The sequence below is a fragment of the Sciurus carolinensis genome, chromosome 11, assembly GCF_902686445.1.
Source record: "Sciurus carolinensis chromosome 11, mSciCar1.2, whole genome shotgun sequence".
In the NCBI taxonomy this organism is placed as follows: Eukaryota; Metazoa; Chordata; class Mammalia; order Rodentia; family Sciuridae; genus Sciurus; species Sciurus carolinensis.
The window spans coordinates 59,984,736-60,007,284 of record NC_062223.1 but is presented as its reverse complement, the minus strand read 5'-3'; the positions used below and the strand labels follow the sequence as shown (position 1 = coordinate 60,007,284).

Below are 22,549 nucleotides of genomic sequence, written 5' to 3'. Positions count from 1 at the left end.
TCAGCACCACATAAAAATGAAGATATAGTGTCCATCTGCATCTTAAGAGAAAAAAAGAACTGTTGTTCTCTGCTTTATATGCACATGGAATTCTGCAACATTTTCCTCAATTTTCTTTTAATCCTACATTTTGTTATTTAGTCATTATGTGTCCTTTATTCCTCGTCTTTTATTTTTCCTTTACCTCAGGACATTACTGAGAATAATGCCCTCATCTCAGTCACCAAGCTTGTGTTCATTATCCATTTCATCATATTATTGGATTAATCTAATCTTCCAATTTTCTAGGTTTTATTCATCTCCATTGGATTACTTTGAGTAATCCAGACAGATTATTATGGGTCTTCTAAAGCCTACTTTTAAAGGGTCTATTCCAAATTTTAATGCCTGAGTCAGGCACTTTGTGTATGTCCCTATACAAAATAACAGGTGATAAAAATATGTAAGATGTTTCCTGCTCTCAATATATTTAGTATTTTCAACAGTGTTGGGATGTGTTATCATCTCCTGATCTGATGCTAACAATGATTAATAGTGATAAATAACCAATATGTAGGTAGTATTTCCCATGTTTTTCAAGCTTAAATTTAGTGCTCCTATACCATAACCTCCTGAATATTCTTTCTCAAGTGCTTTTATTCTTTAAACTATCCATCAAAGTAGAATATAACTATTTTCCTTATATGTGCCTCTGCTGTTAACCCTTCAGCAGAGGTACAGACACAGAATTCTTGGACTTTCATAAGGTAGATAAAAGGTTGAGGTCTTGCTTTAAAAAAATGGACAAGAGTCCTGTTTGCCTAAGTATGTGGGTGAGAGATGTTTGAAAGTCATGCAATCCAGAGACCTGAGTTATAGTCTTAGGTTAGCCAGTAACTCTAGCACGGCTAACATTTATTGAACTTACATTGTGTACCAGTCACTTTTCTATTCACTTGTTCTGCTTTTATTATCACCATTTTATAGACAAGGAAATGGAAGCACAGAACACCTAAATAACTTACCCCAGCTCACTGCTATTTTTGCAACAAAGGCAGTCTGGTCCCATGGTGATGCACCTAACCACTAGCCTACATTACATTTTGATAACAGAAGCTTCCATTACAGTTGGCTCTCCTCTGTATCTGGTTCCACATCTATGAATTCAAAACTAACTGCAGATGAACAATATTAGGGAAAAATATTATTGAACACATACATTTTTCTTGTTATTATTCCCTAAACAATACAATATAACAACTATTTACATAGCATTTATATCCTATTAGGTATTTTAAGTAATCAAGAGATGATTTAAAGTATGTGGGAGGATGTACATAGGTTATATGCAAATTCTACACCACTTTGGATAAAGGGTTTGAGTATCTGTGCATTTTGATATGGGGGTGGGTTTTAGAAAAAATCCCTTGTAGATCCTGAGACCCGATTGTAGTAACTACTATGCCAAAGGTTCTTTGCTTTTGGTGTTGTTATCTAATCATTTAAGCCCTAAGGTAGATGTAATACCAGTTTTTCAGATGAAAAGAACAGAGGCTTAGAAAGGTGTTACCAATTGGCAAACTCAAGCTTCGAAAGTAGCCAGGTGGCTCTAAAAGCTTCTCTAACCCTCCAGTCACATACATTTTTGATACTCAGTTTCTCCATCTTTAAAATGAGAGATTTGTAGATTGCCTCGGTTCTACGGTGGAGGATATAAAGAAAGACATTTCTACAGATGGACGTGAGAGAAGTTGGGGTAAAGGCAGACAGGCCACAGTGACCTATGGCTAAGCAGAATGGGAGTGGTGAGCGGTTACAGATCTGAGGATTCTTGCTAAAAGGACGTTCGGAAGCCCCCCTCTCCCTACTCTGCCAGGTCTGTGGGTAAGAAAGGACTTGACAGCCCTCCTACCAGTATGGGCACTGCAGGCTCAGGCCAGTGGCCAAGAAGGAGTCTATCCCTGGGGTTCTGTTGGGTTTCCCGGACAGGACCTCACCCGCCCGAGTCCTGCTCCACAGGATTCTCCAGGAAAGCTAGGAAGGAAGGGGCGCGGCCTCCCTGCCCAGCGTAGCAGAGCGCCACGTCCCTCTTGGCTCAGCCTAGCTCAGGGTCCTTCGCCTAGGCTCTCCACACCGCCCGCCTCCCGCCTCGCTGGCGCGGCCTTGTCCCAACCCCAGCCAGTCGGCGTCCTCCGCGATCCCGAGCCGGACCAATCAGCGGCGGTGAGGGCGGGAGCTGTCGCCATGGCAGTGAGGAGGCGGGCGCGCGCGGTTGGTGGAGGGACGGAGCAAAGCAGTGGGCCAGGGGCTAGACAGTCTGTTCCATGAGCTGTTCAGCAAGCGGAGCCTTCCTGGCCGACACCCCGCAAGGTAAGGTCGGTGGCTGGAAGTGTATGCGGATTAGTACGTCTGGAGGCTGGGGCAGATCCCGAGATAAGACTCGGGTCTTTTGCCCTGCCAAAGCAGTGAGCATGGCGGGGCCCGCACAGTGGGCGGGCACAGGTGGGGAGGTAGCCCCCAACTTGAGCTTGAAACTCGGGATCCCCTCCTCTGCTCCACTCTCTGCAGAGCACCGAAGCTTTCTTTGGGGCCAATGTGGGAGGCGGACTGTCCAGGAGAGCAAGCGGGGGTAGGTGCAGGAGACTCGGGCGGGGTCCGGCGCAGTCTTGGCCCTTCAGTGGGCGAGGGAGATGCCCACTGGTGAGGAAGGGTATATCCACCAATTCCAACTGAGGCTCACCACCCGGTTCACCGTGGAGCAAAGCTAGGCCTGTGAACCCTGCTCTTCTGCGGGTTCTATTAAGCCGGCATCCTTTTTACACTCAGGAGAAAGTTCGTGCCAGTCGTACTATCAGCCCCCCCTCACCCCTCCCCCCCCCCCCATTTTAAGAGACAAATATAGGTGCGAGGTGATCCCTTTCAGTTTTAGGGGATGAGAAAGATGGTACTTTCTTGTTGCACCTGCTAAATGTTAACTTAGTGAGCAAATGTGGTTATTGTGGTTGGTGCTGGCAGCCGTCTTGGCAATTACTTTACAATATCAAAGAGAAAGAGGTGGAGGGGGATAAAATGAGAATGAATATGAATCTTTATTCTGATTTTTGGGAGACAGAACCTCTTGAAATGCTGTGTTCACTAAACTGCATTAGATAATGTACCTTTTGACAATCGAATTAGTAAGTGTTACCATCTAAGTCTTTTATTATGACTCTGTTAAATACATGGATGAATATGAACACTAAACCAAATTTTACCTTGCTTAAAGAAAGACGGGAGCAGGGGTCGGTTAAATGCAAATATTTCTGATACTTTTGTTTGAAGGAGACTCTGGGCTTTCTCTATAGGAAAGTTAAAAAAAAAATTGCCATAATTGCTTGAAAGAATTGGCTAAAAGCCATATAAGATTAGTGGTATTTTGCTCAGATAACCTATCTTTTACTACCTACTTAAAGTATTTGTTCCTTAAGGTATTCACTGATGGATTCTGTTATATAGCTGAACTCTGGTAATATCCAAATTCCTGTATCTTGTCTGAAATAGAAACTGCCTTAGGATTCATCCTGATTTAAGCCAAATGTGAGTTCTTGTTTTATAAAATTTGAACAAGTTTAACAAACATTAGACAAATAAATGTTTCAACAGATGCTCCTCAGTTAACAGGGTCAGAATTAAATCATGGAAATTTAGAATTAGAAGTGAAACTTCAAATAGTAATATTCTTTTTATTAGGGTGAACATGGAAACTTCTTTTTCTCATCTTGATCTTCAGACTCTCCCTGATCTGGTCCAAATTCCTAATGTGAATCATTTCTGTCTCCTTGTGGTTACTTGTGCTGTTCTTCTGCTATCCTGATTTTACCCATCTTCTAAGGGTGTGTTTACCTTTCTCTGCTTTCCCAAGATACTTGTTTACATGAAACATTTTATATATTTTTTCAGCATGCCTATTGTCCATTGGTTTTTGCTCAGTAAATACCATTTGAAATGAAATCACAATTAAGGCAATTAGGGTAATTTGAAAAATACTAGCTTTTAATCGTGGGCATTAATATAAGATATTTGGAACATGAGAAATTCCAGTTTATCTTTTTGTTTTAGGATATGTTGTCTGTCTCTATACACATACTACACTAATTTTGTATTATTTAGAATAATACATATTAAGTGCATATTAAACTCTTCTAGTTTCTGAGGACCCTTTTGATGGTTGGGGTATACAAAATACCCTTTTGAGTTGTTAGGTAGTTAGAAGAATCAAGTGTAAGATTTTGGAATGTATTGAAAAAAATCTTTAAAGTGGATAATTTTTTAAGTATTGTGAATAACTGAGTTGATTATATTTGGCATGATAGATAAATAGCTTTTTCAATACAGTTTATGTTTCAGAAAAAGAAAAATTTGTTTTTTTTATATGTGAAATTAGTTTATGGACTTAAAAAAGAGACTCCAAGTAATTTAAAATAGCTTATTCAAGGAAAACCTCAATAACTGTGATAATTTTCAATCTAAAAGTTTTTAAAAACCACAATATGGTGAAAAGTCTACTTAATTAGAATTTCTTGGCAAGAATCTAGTTCTTGTTCTGCCAGATTATCTTAGGCAAGTCAGTTAACTTCCTTGTGCTTTTATAACCTTTTAAAAAATTATGTATTTTTTGGTTGTAGGTGGACACAATACCTTTATTTTTCTTTTTTTATGTGGTGCTAAGGACTGAACCCAGGACCTCATGCTACATGAGTGCTCTACCACTGAGCCACAACCCCCAGCCCCTACGACCTTTTATAAAGATAAAGAGGATTACTTCTAAAAACATTTCTGGACTCAGAAGTCTCTTATTCTAAAATTTGCAAGCAACCTAATGGAAATTAAGATAACAGTTCCATACTTTTATTTTTGGCAGAATTTTTTGATGTATTTTAGTTGTCAGAAGTACAGTATATGTAAATATTGAGAACATTGTAATTTAAAAAATATGTTTATTGAGTGATACAAATGAGCAGCAGTATATATTCATAAGTTTATTTCTAATAATACTGCAACCCATTGCTAAGATTGGAAAAAAGGGAGATGTATAATGGTTTCCTTGATTGATGTCCTTTTAATAGATATGGACATCAGAAACACTAAGATCTGTACTGATGTCTTGATCAAGGAATGAGTTGAAGTCCAGCTCAGCTGGTCATACACCTGATAATTTATTTTGAACTTCATTTTTTATCTGACTCTCATTTTCAAAGTGGGAAATGGAGGTGAGCACCAGGTTATATTATCACTGCTGCCATGGAGAAACTCAGAAGCCATTTAGTTTTCCTCACGCCACCCCTTTTTACTATCAGAATTGACACTGACATTAAGAAGCAGCAACCTAGGTTTCCTGACTAAGGGCAGTGCCTTTGAAAAAAAAACCTGGTTCTCTCATTCCAGCTTGGTTTTCATGGCAGGGTGGAAGAGACTATATTCCATTCTTGTTGAATGTGTTCCTTTTATTGGCTTTGTAGTGGCACTGGAGCTTTGGTTATAGCAGTGCTCAGAAAAAGCTCTAATGCGGCATTTCAAAAATGTTTTATAATTGTCGTTGGTCCTGCCTTTTAAATTCTATAATTTAGGTATTTACAGAACAGATTTTCATATATATGTATATTAATATTATGGGTATTAATATTTATTGAGCATTTATTTGTTATATACTATACTAATTGCTTCATATTCTTTCTTATTTCCACCCCATAAACAAACCTATGAAGAAGTATCAGTTCAAGACTCAGAAGACCAAGTGGAGGGCTGGTGATGTAGTTCAGTTGTAGAGCTCAGGTGTAAGGCCTAGGGTTCCATCCCTAGCACTTAAAGAAAAAAAAGCAAGTAGCTCACAAATAAATGGGAGAGATTAGGATTCAGTCTGTTTCTTTGTTTATTTTTTGCCATGCTGTATTAGAAAAGGTCACATACCTTTACAAAATACAGAATACATTTTATCATAGATGGTTTTATATTAATTACCATTTAATGTATTTCTTAAAAAAGAAATATATGTGTTGAAACTATTTTTATTTGCTTGTTTTCTTTATAGACCACTTAGAAATAATTGATCATGTTCACCAATGAGTTTGCACATGAACTGACTTGTATTATACAGTAGGATTTCAAAAAAGAATTTGAATTTATTATTATTATTGTGGCAGATTGGGATCAAGGCTAGTTATTTAAAAGTATTGTAAAAGTAAAGAAAGATTTCAGTTAAGAATTTAACAGAAGTTACCTTATATCTTAAAACCTTATTACTGAGAAAAATAAACTTTAAATATGAATTCCTCTTAGTTATTTTAAAGAGGAGCAATGTAGTAAAACTTGAGCACAGCAAATCAATGTTTGTTTATTTTGGTCTTTGATTCTGTTTATTTCACATATCTCCCTTCCCCACTGGAATATGATATAACTTTGTCTCCTTCCACATCATGAAAATTTGGTACTTTTTCTTTTCATGCTGTGACAAATTCATACGCTGTCATGTGCCTTTACTGCCACTATAATATGACTAAATTTATGATTATATTTAATGTGTCTTTTTTTTTTTTTTCTTTTTCATTTAGTACCTAAAAGTCTTTCATGAAAGACATTTGGGGCCAGGAGCCAAGACCCACCTCTTTACTAACTTGATATTATACAAGTCATCTTACTTCTCTGGATCTCTGTTGCCTCATCTGTAAAAAGGAGATAAAATTTTTTAGCTATATGAAGGTAAGTGCTCAGTTAAGACTCGCCTTTGGTGGCAAACAAAAACCACCACCACTATCAACAATAATAAAACACAGATAGGAAAAAACTCAAAATAGGCTTACTGGTAGTTTAAGCACACAATGTTTTTTTTCTCATCTGAAATAATTCTTGAAGTAGACAGACTAGGACAGGCACAGTGACTTTATTAAGTCATAAGAGACCTAATCTCTTACCAGTTCTTTGATCTGCTGTCCCCAAGGTGTGACCCTGTTTCTCAAAATCCAAGAGAGCTACCAGACCTCTATCCATAACAGTCAAGATATAGGTAGCAAGGCAAAGGCAAAGAAGGATGCCTCCTTTCTCTTTCAGGAGACTTCTGAATAAAAAGACTTCAAGAAAGCTTATGAAGGGAGACAAATATATATGAGGGAGGAACAGAGATTTTACAACAAAAGATAGATTAGTTTCAGCTTTTCTATTTTTTTGTTTGTTTTTGGTGTTGCAAGGGATTGAACCCAGGGCCCTGTCCATGCTAGGCAAGTGCCCTACCATTGAGCTATGGTCCTCCACTCTTTTGTTCTCTTTTCACTTTCTATCCATTCTTTCAAACCCCTTCCAGGGTATCTTGTCCCACAGTCAAAATAGGGATTTCCCTCACCTCCACCTCCTGCAAATAAACTTAATCTGGTTAACTACTGGAGTGAATCTATAGCTAAGAAATCTGCCTCTGTTTATGTTACGAATGGGAATTTTGACTTGTCCTTCTAGAACTTGGATAGGTAGGGAAATTGTTTTGTATCTATTGCAGGAGAAGATTAAGAACTCAGGTTACTTTGTAATTATGCCTGAGGCTCTGATGCCTTTGGGTCACTGCTTTCCATGCTATCTTGAGATGATCTCTGGATTTAGAATTTCACATCATTCTACTTCAGAAAGTAAATGATCCGCCTATCCATGTTGGGATCAGTCAGTCTACTGTTTCAGTGTCTTTTCTTCAAGTCTGAGTCTTATGGAAACATGAGGTGATAAAATAAAGGAGAAGAAGGCCAGTCTTACAGACTTGAAAATAGAAGAAAAGTAGGTTAATTCCCACTCTTCCCATTGCTTCTCCTTATTACTCATTTCTTCTTTTTGTATGGATATTTTAATTTTTTCCAGTTCATAAAAACATGTAGACTGTTTCTCACACCTGTGTCATTATGTTGATATTTAAAGAGATTTTTGTGTCATTACTTTTCTTCCTAATGTACTTCAACACTTTCCATTTCTTTTGTTATGATAGCATGTAACATTTATTGAGACTTTATTAAGGAACAGAGTAAATGTTTAAGTTAATTATCCTTGTTACGTCTAGAATAAACACTGAAAGATTAAAAACTAGTAGAAGGGAAAAATATATTTAAAAATTTCTTCATTAATCAAAAAAAAAAAAAAAAAAAAAAAGAGAGAGAGAGAGAGAGAGAGATGAGAAGAAATAAATACCAAAGAGGGAGGATAAATAGAAAGCCCTAAAGAAGATGGTAGATTTAGAATTCAAGATAACATACCTATATTTCATTGATTCTAAGACTCCATTGATATTAAGATATACCATTGGATGCTGTGTAGGAAAAAACCCTGCCAATCAAACTATGACTTTGTGCCTTATCACTTATAATATGCTTACTGAAAAAGTCTTCATCTTTTTTTTTTTTATTCCCCCCTTAGCCCTAGGGATTGAACCCTGGGGTGCTTTACCATTAAGCTACATCCCCAGTTTTAAATTTTTATTTTATTTCGAGACAGAGTCTTGCTAAGTTATTGAGCCTGGCCTTGAGTTTGAGATCTTTCTGTGTCAGCCTCCAGAGTAACTGGGATTACTGGTGTGTGCTACCATACCTGGTTTTTAAATTTTTTAAAATGCATGCAGTAACGTTGTTTAAATTTAACATAGTGGCAACTTTTGGTCATAGGTAATTATGATAGTATTACAGTGATATGCTGTTTTATAACCCATTCCCTTATATTAATCTCTTTTGTAGCTGTAGCATTAGTGTATTATTTTGAAGTATTCTAAAACAGCATCAGAATTTTGTTGAATTTCTTATTGACTAAACTGAGACCCCCCTGCCCCACCCTTAAATTACATGCTGTTGGAAGTTCTGAGCTTCTTCTTCACACCATAAGGAAGTTTCTGACAATTTGACATTTGCCTTAATGGTGTATTAATTGGTCAAATCTGGCTTGTGTTCCTTGAAATTTTTTTGGAGGCAGTGTCAGTTTCTGTTGGCTTCCTTTGCTTAGTTTGGCTGCTAATAGGTAATTCTATTGCTCTCATTAACAAAATGTAACATGCTGTCATCTATGTTGGGTATCTTTCTGTCTAGAGTCTGGTAAACTACTTGTTCCTTTATAAGAAAAAATAAAGTTGTTATTCTAACATCAAACATTTGCTTCACCAGTATGAGTTTTTAATTTCTGTACTTACAAAATAACTTTTCATTTTAATGTCAAATTATAGCTTAATCTTGTGATGATATTTAACATGACAATAAGGAACTACTAATGATGCAGAAATTCTGAAATTAGGACAGTAAGAAAAAATATGATAAAAAAATTCAGGACTGAATTGTAGCTCAGTAGTAGAGTGCTTGCTTTGCAGGTGTGAGGCACTGGGTTTGATCCTCAGCACCACATTAAAACACACACAAACACCCCCCCACACACACACATATACACAAAAAATAAATAAAATAAAGACATAAAAATTCATGCATATATAGGCAGTAAAGACTATATTGCTATTGATATTTGATCAAATACAATTTTATTTATTGTTGTTGTTGTTTGAAGTACTGGGGACGGAACTCAGGGCTTAGTGTGTACAAGGCAAGTCTCAATGACTGAGCTATGTCCCCGGACCTTTTTATATTTTATTTTGAGACAGGTCTTACTCAATTGTCTGGGCTGACTTTGAACTTGTAATCCTCCTGACTCAGCTTCCCAAATACCTGTGGTTATAAGCATGTGCCACTGTACCAACTTCAATCACAATTTTATTGTATTTTATTATTTGTTCTGTTTAGTTCTGCATGACAGCGGAATGCATTCTGATTCATTGTACACAAATGGAGTACAACTTTTTATTTCTGGTTGTACATGATGTAGAGTTATACCATTCGTACAATCTCACAAGTGCACAGGGTAATGATGTCTATCTCATTCCACCGTCTTTCTGACCCCCCTGTCCCCTCCCCTCTCCTCCCGTCATTCCCCTCTGCCCAATCCAAAATTCCTCCATTCTTCCTGTATGCCTCTCCACCCCCTGTTATGTATCAGCATCCATTTATCAGAGAAAAATTTGGCCTTTGGTTTTTCGGAACTGGCTTATCTTGCTTAGCATGATATTCTTCTACTCTGTCCATTTACCTGCAAATGCCATAATTTTATTCTTCTTGAAGGCTGAGTAATATTCCATTGTGTATATATATATACCACAGTTTATTTATCCATTCATCTATTATAGGACATCTATGTTGGTTCCACAATTTAGCTATTGTGAATTGAGCTGCTATAAACATTGATGTGACTGCATCACTGTATGTAGTATGCTGATTTTAAGTCCTTTGGGTATAGGCTGAGGAATGGGATAGCAGGGTCAAATGGTGGTTCCATTCTGAGTTTTTTTTTTTTATTTTTTTAGTTGTAGATGAACACAATACCTTTATTTATTTTTTTGTGGTGCTGAGGATTGAACCCAGTGCCTCACGTGTGCTAGGCAAGCGCTCTACCACTGAGCTACAATCCTGGCCCCATTCCAAGTTTTTAAGGAATATCCATATTGCTTTCCAGAGTGGCTGCACCAATTTGCAATCCCACCAGCAATGCATGAGTATACCTTGTTCCCCACATCCTCACCAACACTTACTGTTGCATATATTCTTGATAATTACCATTCTAATTTGAGTGTGGTGAAATCTTAGAGTAGTTTTGATTTGCATTTCTCTAATTACTAGAGATGGTGAACGTTTTTTTCATATATTTGTTGATCAATTGTATATCTTCTGTGAAGTATTTGCTCATATCCTTAGCCCATTTTTTGCTTGGGTTATTTGTATTTTTGGTGTTAAGTTTTTTGAGTTCCTTATAAATCCTGGAGATTAGTGCTCTATCTGAGGTATGTGTGGTAAAGATTTTTTCCCATTCTGTAGGCTCTCTCTTCATGTTATTGGTTGTTTCCTTTGCTGAGAAAAAAACTTTTCAGTTTGAATCCATCCCGTTTATTGATTCTTGATTTTACTTCTTACAGTTTAGGGGTCTTGTTAAGGAAGTCAGGTCCTAAGCCCACATGATGAAGGTTTGGGCCCAGGTTTTCAGGGTCTCTGGTCTAATTCCTAGGCCCTTGATCCATTTTGAGTTGAGTTTTGTACAGGGTGAGAGATAGGGCTTTAATTTCATTTTTCTACATGTAGATTTCCAGTTTTCCCAGCACCATTTGTTGAAGAGGCTGTCTTTTCTCTATTGTATGTTTTTGGCCTCTTTGTCTACCATGAGATAACTGTATTTAATGTGGATTTGTCTCTGTGCCTTCTATTACATACCATTGGTCTACCTGTCTATTTTGGTGCCAATGCCATGCCATTTTTGTTATTATAGCTCTATAGTATATAGTCTGGTATTGTGATGCTTCCTGCTTCATTCTTCTTGCTAAATATTGCTTTGGCTATTCTGGGTCTCTTATTTTTCCAGATGAATTTCATGATTGCTTTCTCTATTTCTATGAGGAAAGACATTGGATTTTAATTGGAATTGCACTGAATCTGTATAACGCTTTTGGTAGTATGGCCATTTTGACAATATTAATTCTGCCTATCCAAGAACATGGGAGATCTTTCCATCTTCTAAGGTCTTCTTTAATTTCTTTAGTGTTCTGTGGTTGGTTTTTACTGAAGAGTTCTTTCACCTCTTTTGTTAGATTGATTCCCAAGGTTTTTTTTTTTTTTTTTTTTTTTTTTTTTGAGGCTATTTTGAATGAGGTAGTTTTCCTAATTTCTTTTTCAGAGGATTCATCACTTACAAATAGAAATGCATTAGATTTATGCATGTCAATTTTATATCCTGCTACTTTGCTTAATTCATTTATTAGTTCTAGAAGTTTTCTGATGGAATTTTTTTGATCCTCTAAATGTAGAATCATGTCATCAGCAAATAGTGATAGTTTGAGTTCCTCTTTTCCTATTCATAGCGCTTTAATTTCTAAGAAGGCATCTCTGTCTTGTTCCAGTTTTTAGAGGGAATGCTTTCAGTTTTTCCCCAATTAGAATGATGACTGTGCACTTAGCAGATAGCCTTTACAATATTGAGGTATGGTTCCTAATATTCTTATTTTTTTCTAGTGTTTTGAACATGAAGGGGTGTTGTATTTTATCAAATGCTTTTTCTGCATTATTGAAATGATCATATGATTCTTAACTTTTAAATTTTTTAAATTTTTTAATTTTTTTGAATTTTTAATTAAAATATTTTTATTTTTACAGACACATTTTGATTCATTGTACACAAATGGGGTACAGCTTTTCATTTCTATGGTTGTATACAATGTATATTCACATCATTCATGTAATCATACATATATATAGGGTAACACTGTTTCATTCTACTGTTTTTCCATCCCCACCTCCTCCCACCTCTTTTTCCTCTACACCATCCAAAGTTCCTTCATTCTTCTCTTCTCCCCACCACCCCCCATCATTATATATTGTCATGCACTTATCAGAGAAAACATTCAGTCTTTGGTTTTTTGGGCCTATTTCACTTAGCATGATATTTTCCAACCTCATCCATTTACCAGCAAATGCCATGAGTTTATTCTTCTTTTTGACTGAGTAATATTCCATTGTGTATATACACCACAGTTGCTTTATCCATTTGTCAATTGAAGGGCATCTAGGTTGGTTCCACAATCTAGGTATTGTGAATTGAGCTGCTATGATTCATAACTTTTAAGTCTATTGATGTGATGAATTACATTTATTGATTTCTGGATATTGAACCAACCTTGCATCCCTGGGATGAACACCACTCGATCATGGTACACTATCTTTTATTATGTTTTTGTATATCATTTTCCATAATTTTGTTAATAATTTTTGCATCAGTGTTCATCAGGGATATTGGTCTGAAGTTTTCTTTCCTTGATGTGTCTGATTTTGATATCAGGGTGATACTACCTTCATAGAATTTTGTGGAATACTTTGAGGAGTATTGGTATTAGTTCTTCTTTGAAGGTCTTGTAGAATTTGGCTGAGAATCCATCTGGTTGCAGGCTTTTCTGGGTTGGAAGGCTTTTGATGTTATCTTCTATTTCATTGCTTGGAATTGATTGGTTTCGATTTTTTTTAAAAATATTTTTTAGTTGGCAATGGACCTTTATTTTTTATTTATTTATATGTGGTGCTGAGATTGAACCCAGTGCCTCGCATGTGCTAGGCAAGCGCTCTGCCACTGAGCCACAACCCCAGCCCTTGATTAGTTTAGATTAATGTATGTTCTTCTGATTCAGTTTGGGTAGATCATATGTCTTTAGAATCTGTGGATATCTTCAAGATTTTCTATTTTGTAGGAGTATAGATTTGCAAAATAGCTTCTAATAATCTTAAATTTCAATAGTGTCCATTGCGATATTTCCTTTTTCATCATGAATTTTAGTAATTTGAGTTTTCTCCTTTTCTATGTTAGTGTGGCTAAGGGTTTATCAATTTTATTTATTTTTTCAAAGAACCAACTTTTTGTTTTTTCAATTTTTTGAATTGTTTCTTTTGTTTCAATGTCATTGATTTCAGCTCTGATTTTAATTATTTCCTGTCTTCTACTAATTTTGGTGTTGTTCTATTCTTCTTTTTGTAGGGCTTTGAGATGTAATGTTAGGTCATTTAGTTGTTGACTTTTTATTCTTTTCTTGAATGCACTCCATGCAATGAATTTTCCTCTTAGTACTGCTTTCATAGTATCCTAGAGATTTTGATATGATGTATCATCATTCTCATTTACCTGTAAGAATTTTTTTTATCTCCTTCCTGATGTTTTCTATTATCCATGCTTCATGGATAACAGCATATTTAGTCTCCAGGTGTTGGAGTAATTTCTGTTTTTTATTTTGTCATTGATTTCTAATTTCATTCCATTATGATCTGATAGAACACAAGGTAGTATCTCTATTTTTTTGCATTTACTAAGGGCTGCTTTGTGGCATAACTCTATTTTAGAGAAGGATCCATGTGCTGCTGAGAAGAAAGTGTATTTGCTCGTATGGATGGAACATCTATATATGTCTATTAAGTCTAAGTTATTGATTTGTGTTATTGAGTTCTTTGGTTTCTTTGTTTAGGTTTTGTTTGGAAGATCTACCCAGTGGTGACAGCAGTGTATTAAAGTTACCCAGAATTGTTGTGTTGTGGTCTATTTGATTCCTGCCATTGAGAAGGATTTGTTTGATGTACATGGATGCACCGTTGTTTGGGGTATAAATATTTATGATCATTATGTCTTCCTGATTTATGATTCCCTTAAGCAGTATGAAATGTCTTTCCTTAGCCCTTCTGACTAACTTTGGCTTGAAGTCCACTTTATCTGAAATAAGGATGGAAACTCCCACTTTTTTACTGAGTCCGAGTGTGTGTGTGTGTGTGTGTGTGTGTGTGTGTGTGGTAAGTTTTTTCCCATTCTTTCACCTTTAGTCTGTGGATGTCTTTTTCTATGAGATGAGTCTCTTGAAGGCAGCATATTGTTGGTTCTTTCTTTTTAACCCAATCTGCCAGTCTGTCTTTTGAGTTTAGGTCATTAACATTCAGGGTTATTATTGAGATATGATTTATATTCCCAATCATTTTGATTTATGTTTGGTTTTTAATTTGACTTGGTTTCTTCTTTGATTGGTTTTGCCGTTAAGGTAGTTCCTCCCTTTGCTGACCTATATTGTTGTTTTTTATTTCCTCCTCATGGAATATTTTGCTGAGAATGTTATGTAGCACAGGCTTTCTGTATGTAAATTCTTTTAACTTTTGTTTATCATGGAAGGATTTTATTTCATCTTCAAATCTGAAGGTTAGTCTTGCTGGGTATAGGATTCTTGGTTGGCGTCCCTGTTCTTTCAGAGCTTGAAAAATGTTGTTCCAGGCCCTTCTAGCTTTTAGGGTCTGGGTGAGAAATCTGCTGATATCTGTATTGATTTCCCCCTATATGTAATCTGATGCTTTTCTCTCACAGCCTTCAAAATCCTATCTTTATTTTGTGTGTTAGGCATTTTCATTATAATGTGCCTTGGTGTGGATCTGTTGTGATTTTGTGCATTTGGTGTTCTATAAGCCTCTTGTATTTGGTTTTCCATTTCATTCTTCAAGTTTGGGAAATTTTCTGCTATTATTTCATTTGAATAGGTTTTTCATTCCTTTGGTTTGTATCTCTGTGCCTTCCTCAATCCCAATAAATCTTAGTTTTGGTCTTTTCATGATGCCCCATAGTTCTTGGAGATTCTGTTCATGATTTCTTACCATCTTCTCTGGTCAATTTTATTTTCAAGATTAAGTATTTTGTCTTCATTGTCTGAGGTTCTCTCTTCCAAGTAGTCTAATCTGTTGGTGATGCTTTCCATTGAGTTTTTTATTTGGTTTATTGTTTCCTTCATTTCAAGCATTTCTGTTTGGTTTTGTTTTTGAGAATCTCTATCTCTTTGTTGGAATGATCTTTTCTTCCTGCATTTCTCTTTCAACTGCTTATTGGAGTGATCATTCATTGCCTGCATTTGCTCTCTTATCTCATTCTTTGCTTCATGAATCATTTTAATTATGTATTCTGAACTTTTTTTTCTGACATTTCTTCTCTCATGCTGTCACTGGATTCTATTAATATAGATTATAGGTTTGTTCGGAACATTTTCTTCCCTTGTTTTTATATGTTGTTCATGTATCTTCCCTTCTAGCAGTGCAAATCTGGGGTATTGCAGTTTCCTCCCTATAGGCTTATGGTGACCCTATAAGTTTCCAAAACCTCTTCTTTAAGGGGGAGATCAATATTAGCAGTGCCCAGTACAGACAATATGCAACCCTAAACCAAGTACTCCTATGAAGATGTTAACAATATTATAATAAACAGAGAGGATGAGTTCACTTATTATCTACTGTATAACAAATAGATTTGCAATAAGGGCTGCAGCTGCTAATGGAGGACAAAAAGGATGGGGAGGGGTGTAGGATATAACTGTTAATGGGGTAAGAAAAGAGGATATAGAAGTTCTAGATCATAGAAAGAGTGAAAGTGTAATCAAAAGCAGTTGATTGTTAGCATGAGAAAAGGGAGAAAGACCCTGAGGAAATAGGTAAACAAAAGGAAAATAGAGCAAGAAAAGTAAAGAAATAAAAACTTAAAAATTTTCAAAAAGGAGAAAAAAAAAAAAAACAAAAAATAATCTATACTATAACATTCATATAATATTCAAACCACCCAGTCTTCAGTAGCCTGATGGATGAAAGGTACCTGACAATGAGCTTCCAGTCTCCAGCAGGCATCTCAAGATAGGATCTGCCCCACCTAAAGATGGGAGCTTCCATTTCCAGGATAATCCAGGATGGCTGCAGTGGCTTCCAAATGTGTTGGCAAATGGGGCGATGCAGCTCAGGGCATGGGTGTGGTTGGCCAGGGGTCCTGGAGTTGAAGTGCGGTCAGTCTGGCTGGGGTCAGTTCTGCAAGTCCTGGCTGTTGGTGCAGGCTTTTTATTTGTAAATTCTTTTAGTTTTTGTTTATCATGGGATGCTTTTATTTCATCATCAAATCTGAAACTTGGGTTTGCAGGATATAAGATTCTTGGTTGACATCCATTTTCTTTCATAGTTTGTTATATGTTGTTCCAGGATCTTCTAACTTTTAGGGTCTGGGTTGAGAAATCTGCTGATATCTGAATTGGTTTCCCCCTATATGTAATCTGATACTTCTCTTTTGCAGTCTTTAAAATTCTGTCCTCATTATGTATGCTGGGCATTTTAATTATAATGTGCCTTGTTGTGGGTCTGTTGTAATTTTGCACATTTGGTGTCCTGTAAGCTTCTTGTATTGATTTTCCATTTCATTCTTCAAGTTTGGGAAATTTTCTACTATTATTTCATTGAATAGGTTGTTCATTCCTTTGGTTTATATCTCTGTGCCCTCCTCTATCCCAATTATTCTTAAATTTGATCTTTTCATGTTATCCCATAATTATTGGAGATTTTGTTCATTAGCACTTATTTCTTGTTTCCCCCTTCCCTAACAATAATCCTAAGCAACCAGTAATCTAATTTCTTCCTCTATGAACTTACCTACTTTGGGCATTTCATATTAGTTGAGTCATATAACATGTGTCTTTTTGCTCTTGACTATATTTGTTATTTTTTAGTTCTATCATATTGACTTTAAAACAAGCAATTTTCTCCCTTAAAATCAGTCTTTTCTTCTTTAAAATTATCAAAAAACAAAATAGCTTTTAGCTTTGAAATAGCAGTACCAACTTATTGTCTCTTGACAATAAAATTGAATGAAATGCAGGTTTGACAACTTCTAAACCAAGTTTTGTTTCAATTTCACAGAAGGTCTAAGTTTGATCAGATGGTATAATGCTTCACAACTTGTTTCCAGAGTATGAAACTTTCTTGGCTTTATTTCTTTTTGTCATTGTATCTTGATAGGAACTTTCCTTGGATGTTGATTTTTGTTACTGTTACAATTAATGTTCTAGCTCAACTCCCACATCTGTTTCTTCCTTTGCCAATGTAATTTTTTTTTTTCTTTTTTTTTTTTTTTTTGTGGTACTGGGTATCGAACTCAGGGCCTTGTGCTTGTGAAGCAAGCACTCTACCAGCTGAGCTAACCCCCCAGCCCTGCCAATGTAATTTTAAACTTACCAAATGTGTAATGTTTAGTTTAAAGGTCCTTACTGATCTTACAAATTAATCATTTTTAATCATTGGAGTGAATGCAAGCAACTTTATTAGTACTTTATTAGTATTTCTGAATAGGTTATAGAAAATATTTGTCTTAAAGAATAATACTAGAGTTTAAGCTCTTAACATATGCTGATGTTAAGTGAAGTTCTCTTATCTAAAAAAAATTCTTTGTTTTTAAAATGAGAAAACTGAAGTAGAGAAAGTTAATTGACTCACCCATGATCACATAGTGTGTAATGCAACTAGAATTAGATAGTACAGACTAAAATTTAATCTGCCTTACTTTTACATATAAAAGTCATTTTTTGTTGGCTGTAGTGGTGCATACCTGTACTCCCAGCTACTCTGGAGGCTGAGACAGGAGGATCATAAATTTGAGGCTACCCTGGATAACTTAGACCCTGTATCAAAATAAAAAGGGCTGGGGATATAGCTCAGTGGTAGAGCACTTAACTACCATGCCTAGAGGCCCTGGGTTCAATCACCAGCATACACACACACACACACACAAACACACACACACACACACATTCACACATACTAAATGAGGTCTATACATGTTAGAACAAGGGAAGGCAGTATGTTCCAGGGCAGTTCTTTTGAAACTTTAACATGTATTACAATCACCCACAGGACTTGTTAAAAGACCATTATGGGTGCCCACAACCCCAGAGTCTCTGATTTGGGTCTGGAGTAAGCCTTGAGAGTTTGCATTTCTAACAAATTCCCAGGCGATGATGCTGATGGTACTGGCCTGGGAACCCCACTCTTTGAGAAACCCTGCTTAAAGCAGACTCAGGCTTTTGCATCAGTCACTCCCAAGTTTAAACTTCGACTCTATGACTTGCTGCTCTGTGACCTAGATCAAGCTTTTTTTTTTTTTTTTTTTTTGGGTGCTGGGGATTGTACCCAGGACCTTGTGCTTACAAGGCAAGCACTCTACTGACTGAGCTACTCCCCAGCCCCTAGATTAAGCTTTTTAAACAGAAGGTTTTCTTGTACTTTAAAATGGGGGTTATAATATTTGTTTTACAGGGTTGTCATAAGATTTAAATGAGTTAATGTAAAAAAATGTTTATTGTACTGCTTGAGGCATAGGAAACACTAAATAGATGATTTTTACTGTTACAATAAGCATGAGGATCAATCAGTGTTTATGAATCATAAATTCTGTCAATGTTTTAGATTAGAGAGACTATTTGTTTTGTCACTTTGAGATATTGCCAGAAGACATTCACATACACAGTTATATATACAAGCACATTTCTCTCTTGACTTGCTTTCTTATTTATGATAGATGTGGCAGAAGAGCGAAAAACAGCAAAAGGAACAAGAACAGATGGGAGGATGTGGAAAAATGAGAACCCTCTTATATTACTGATGGGAATAAAAAATGGTACAGCCACTTTGGAAAACAGTTTGGCAGTTCCTTAAAAAGTTAAATACACAGAGTTAGGAAATTTATCCAGCAATTTTACTCCAAAAGGTATATAATCAAAAGAATTGAAAACATACTAATATAATAGCTTGAACACTAATGTTCACTGTAGCATGATTTAAAACATCCTGAAAGTAGATACAACCTAAATGTCCACCAACTGATAAATGGATAAACAAATGTGGTATATCCATATAATGGAATATCTGTTCAGTTCTAAAAAGGGATGAAGTCCTGATACAAGTTACAGCATGGTTGAACCCTAAAAACACACTGCTAGTGACAAATGCCAGACACAAAAGGCTATGTATTGTATAATTCCATTTATATGAAATGTCCAGAATAGGCAAATCTATACAGACAAAAAGTATAGTAGTAGCTACCAGGGGGTTGGGGGAAAGGGGAATTGAGAGTAACTCTTATTGAGTATAGGGTTTCTTTTTTGGGGTGATGAAGTGTTTGAAAATGATTAACAGTGGTTGCATATCCTTGTAAATATGCTAAAGAAAGCCTGAGTTGTATCACTTAAAAGGGTAAATTCCATGGCCTATATGCGTTATATCTCAAAAGTGCCAAAACCAAAACACATTCCTCTGTGTGTGGGCATAAAGCATGAATGAGAAATGAACCTCTGTTGTCATAAAAAATAATTGTGGGGAAGAGGAGGTGGTTCATAGTGGTTAGTCTATGACACAAATAAACCATCCTATTGGAGATTCAGGATGTGTGGTAGGTGCCTTATCACAGACTCGGAAAGTCTTACAAAAATGAAAACCTATTTAGCATCATGGAGCTAATTATTCATCATGAAAAGCATTTACTCACAACAGTCAAGCTTGAGGAACCAGTGTCCTAGAGAAGATGAATCCTAGGCTTCAGTGTACATAGGAATCACCTGGAAAGTGTGTTGGACGATTTCTGAGCCCCACCCCTGAGGCCTTGGGTAGAGCCTGAGAATTGGTATTCTTCACAGTCAGTCCAGAGGGTTCAGATCTGAAAGGCTGGAGAACTAAACTCTGAGCTCTCTTCATAGATTAGACAAATCATGTGAATTTTATGGCATGTGACATTTATCTCAATAAAGATTGTAAAAATTGCTGTAGAAATTGCTGAAATGTCTTAATGGTTTTGTTAATGAAAAGACAATCAGTTTGATTATTGATTTCTTCATTTGTAAAATGAGTCACTTTCTGTCAGTGTATTCAGTGAGTACCATCTAAGGTGTGGTATGAAAATGAGGTTATGTATGTTTTTTCTTTTTCTTCTTTTTGTTGCTGGGGATTGAACCCAGGGGTGCTTTACCATTGAGCTACACCCCCAGTTTTTTTTTTTTAAATTTATTTGTTTTTTAGTTTTGAGATAGGGTCTTACTAAGTTGTTGGGGCCTTAATAACTTGCTTGGGGGTGGGGGTAGCCTTGAACTTGTAATCCTCTTGCCTTTGCCTCCCAGACGGCTGGGATTACAGGTGTGTGCCACCATGCCTGACTGGGGTTTTGTATTCTTTTCCAAATTTTGTGATCTATGTAAGAACATGTTACCTTAAAAAAAAAAATAAGTAAGTAAGTAAAGTTCATGACTAGTTAAATTTGGGAGACTCTAAGTTAAATAATGCATATTCCAGATTGGTGATTAGACCTTTTTATTTTTGCTGGGAGGACTTACACATGCTAGGAGTGTTCTACCACTAAACTACACCACTAGGATATTGTTATTGACTTGAACCCTATCATAAGTTTATATGTATAAAAATCAATTGAATAGGAGGTATTTATTCTAATTTTTTTAGTAGACCTTCTGGAGTTACTAAGATCCTTGTGGAATGGAAACTGAATAAATAAAATTTGAATATTGTGAGACTGATTAATATTTTATTGACCTATGTATTTGAAAATTTATTGGCCAAAAAGATCTTTACCAAATGATTACTGGTTGTGACAGAATAATTTAATATGGTTAAAAGAATATTTGTAGTTAGTTATTTATTTCTCTTAATCAACTGATGTTCATAGAGCAATTTATTTTCAAAATAGGTTGAAACTAAATTAAGCATATACAGAAATAATTTTGACCCCCCTGTTTTTATTGGGGAAAAAGAGTTTTTATTCCTTTTTTTCCTCATCTTGAGCTCTTTTTTTGTTTTGTTTTGTTTTTAAATTGGGTTCCTCATTACCATCTTTCTTTGGGGTTTTTATAAGTCAAAAATTGTTTTTCCAGTTTTGCTACATTTTAATAGTAGGTTTTAAGGGAGTATTTTGTAGGTCTCCTCAGAAACATCAAACAAAAAGGTACTGAGTACTCCATAGGGTACTGCCAAGCACCTTAGAAAGTTTACATGACATGAAGAAGATGAGGTTCTTGCCCCTTGAGAAGTTTATAGTCTGGAGATTTGACAACTCGAGAATTTCAGTTGAATGAACATTTTATTAAGGCAAACTCTTCAATTCCTAGAACTATTGTAGACGGGATTATTTTAGCATTTGAAGTTAACCCAATGAAGATGAAAGACAAGACTAATTTGTTGAGAATTCTTTCAGGCTCATTAGTTGTTTTTTTTTTTTTTTTAACATTCATCTGGTAAACAGAACTGATCTAATAGACAACTGAAAATAAAGACTAGATCTCTTGAAGTGCAAGGGCTAAAACAACTGTTACTTGTTTTAAAAAGCAAACATTGGATGGTATGACTAGGGTTTACACTAGTTGAAAAATAGGCAAAGTATTGACACTGCATTCCCCTCACGTATTGTTCATCTAAAATAGTGAATATTAAAATATGTGGGTGCTACATCTAACCCACAAAAGACCCTCACAAATCTTAATGTACTGTGCATCAAATAGCCACCTCGTGTACTATGAAAGTTTTATTTGTGTCTCACCGTTAAGTCAAAAGTAATATAAATAGTCAAATTATAATAGGCTAATGACCGGCATAATTTCATATGAATGAATGTCAATATATCTAAATAGGAAATAAATGGCAATCCTATCTACCTACATTAAAAAAAATAGAATATCTTTCTAGATTTTGCATACTCGTCACTTTAAAGATGAGGTATGCAGGTTTTAAGGTTTCACAATCTGTCAGAAAAACAGCAGTTATTCAGCGGTATCTCATTAGCATCTGGCCCACTCATTTTTAGATGACATGATTTAGAAGACATATAAACTCATGAAAAAATTTGCAATTATTCTGAGATGGTTTCAATGTGAGCCCTAGAATCATTATTGGAAAGAATAGCAATGTGACATAGAAAAACAACTAATCAACATGACTAAAAATATGTTCACTTTCAGAAAAACAATATGATTATCTGGAAAAAAATCACAGCTACAACCTGGGGAACACTCCCATATGGGATACTGATCTGGCTAAGGCACACTATTTCTAAGCAGAACTATCAGATCAGGGTGAATTTAGGCCACCTCTAAGGAACAACAGCCTATAAGATCATAACTGGTCCAATT

The 22,549-nt window shown here is 35.9% G+C and overlaps 1 protein-coding gene across 3 annotated transcripts in view; it reads left to right on the top strand.

Moving 5' to 3' along the window:
- Positions 1-2,227: 2,227 nt before the first annotated feature.
- Nucb2 (nucleobindin 2) overlaps positions 2,228-22,549 on the top strand; it is a 47,183-nt gene continuing 26,861 nt past the window's right edge. The window contains exons 1-3 of one of the 3 annotated variants that reach the window (XM_047519099.1): positions 2,327-2,349; positions 3,447-3,555; positions 6,567-6,714. In XM_047519099.1, coding sequence (XP_047375055.1) covers positions 6,709-6,714 — 6 coding nt within the window. In that variant the 5' untranslated portion in view covers positions 2,327-2,349; positions 3,447-3,555; positions 6,567-6,708. Of the gene's footprint in view, positions 2,350-3,446; positions 3,556-6,566; positions 6,715-22,549 lie in introns of all 3 variants that reach the window. The other 2 variants (XM_047519098.1, XM_047519100.1) reach the window with 2 other exon arrangements.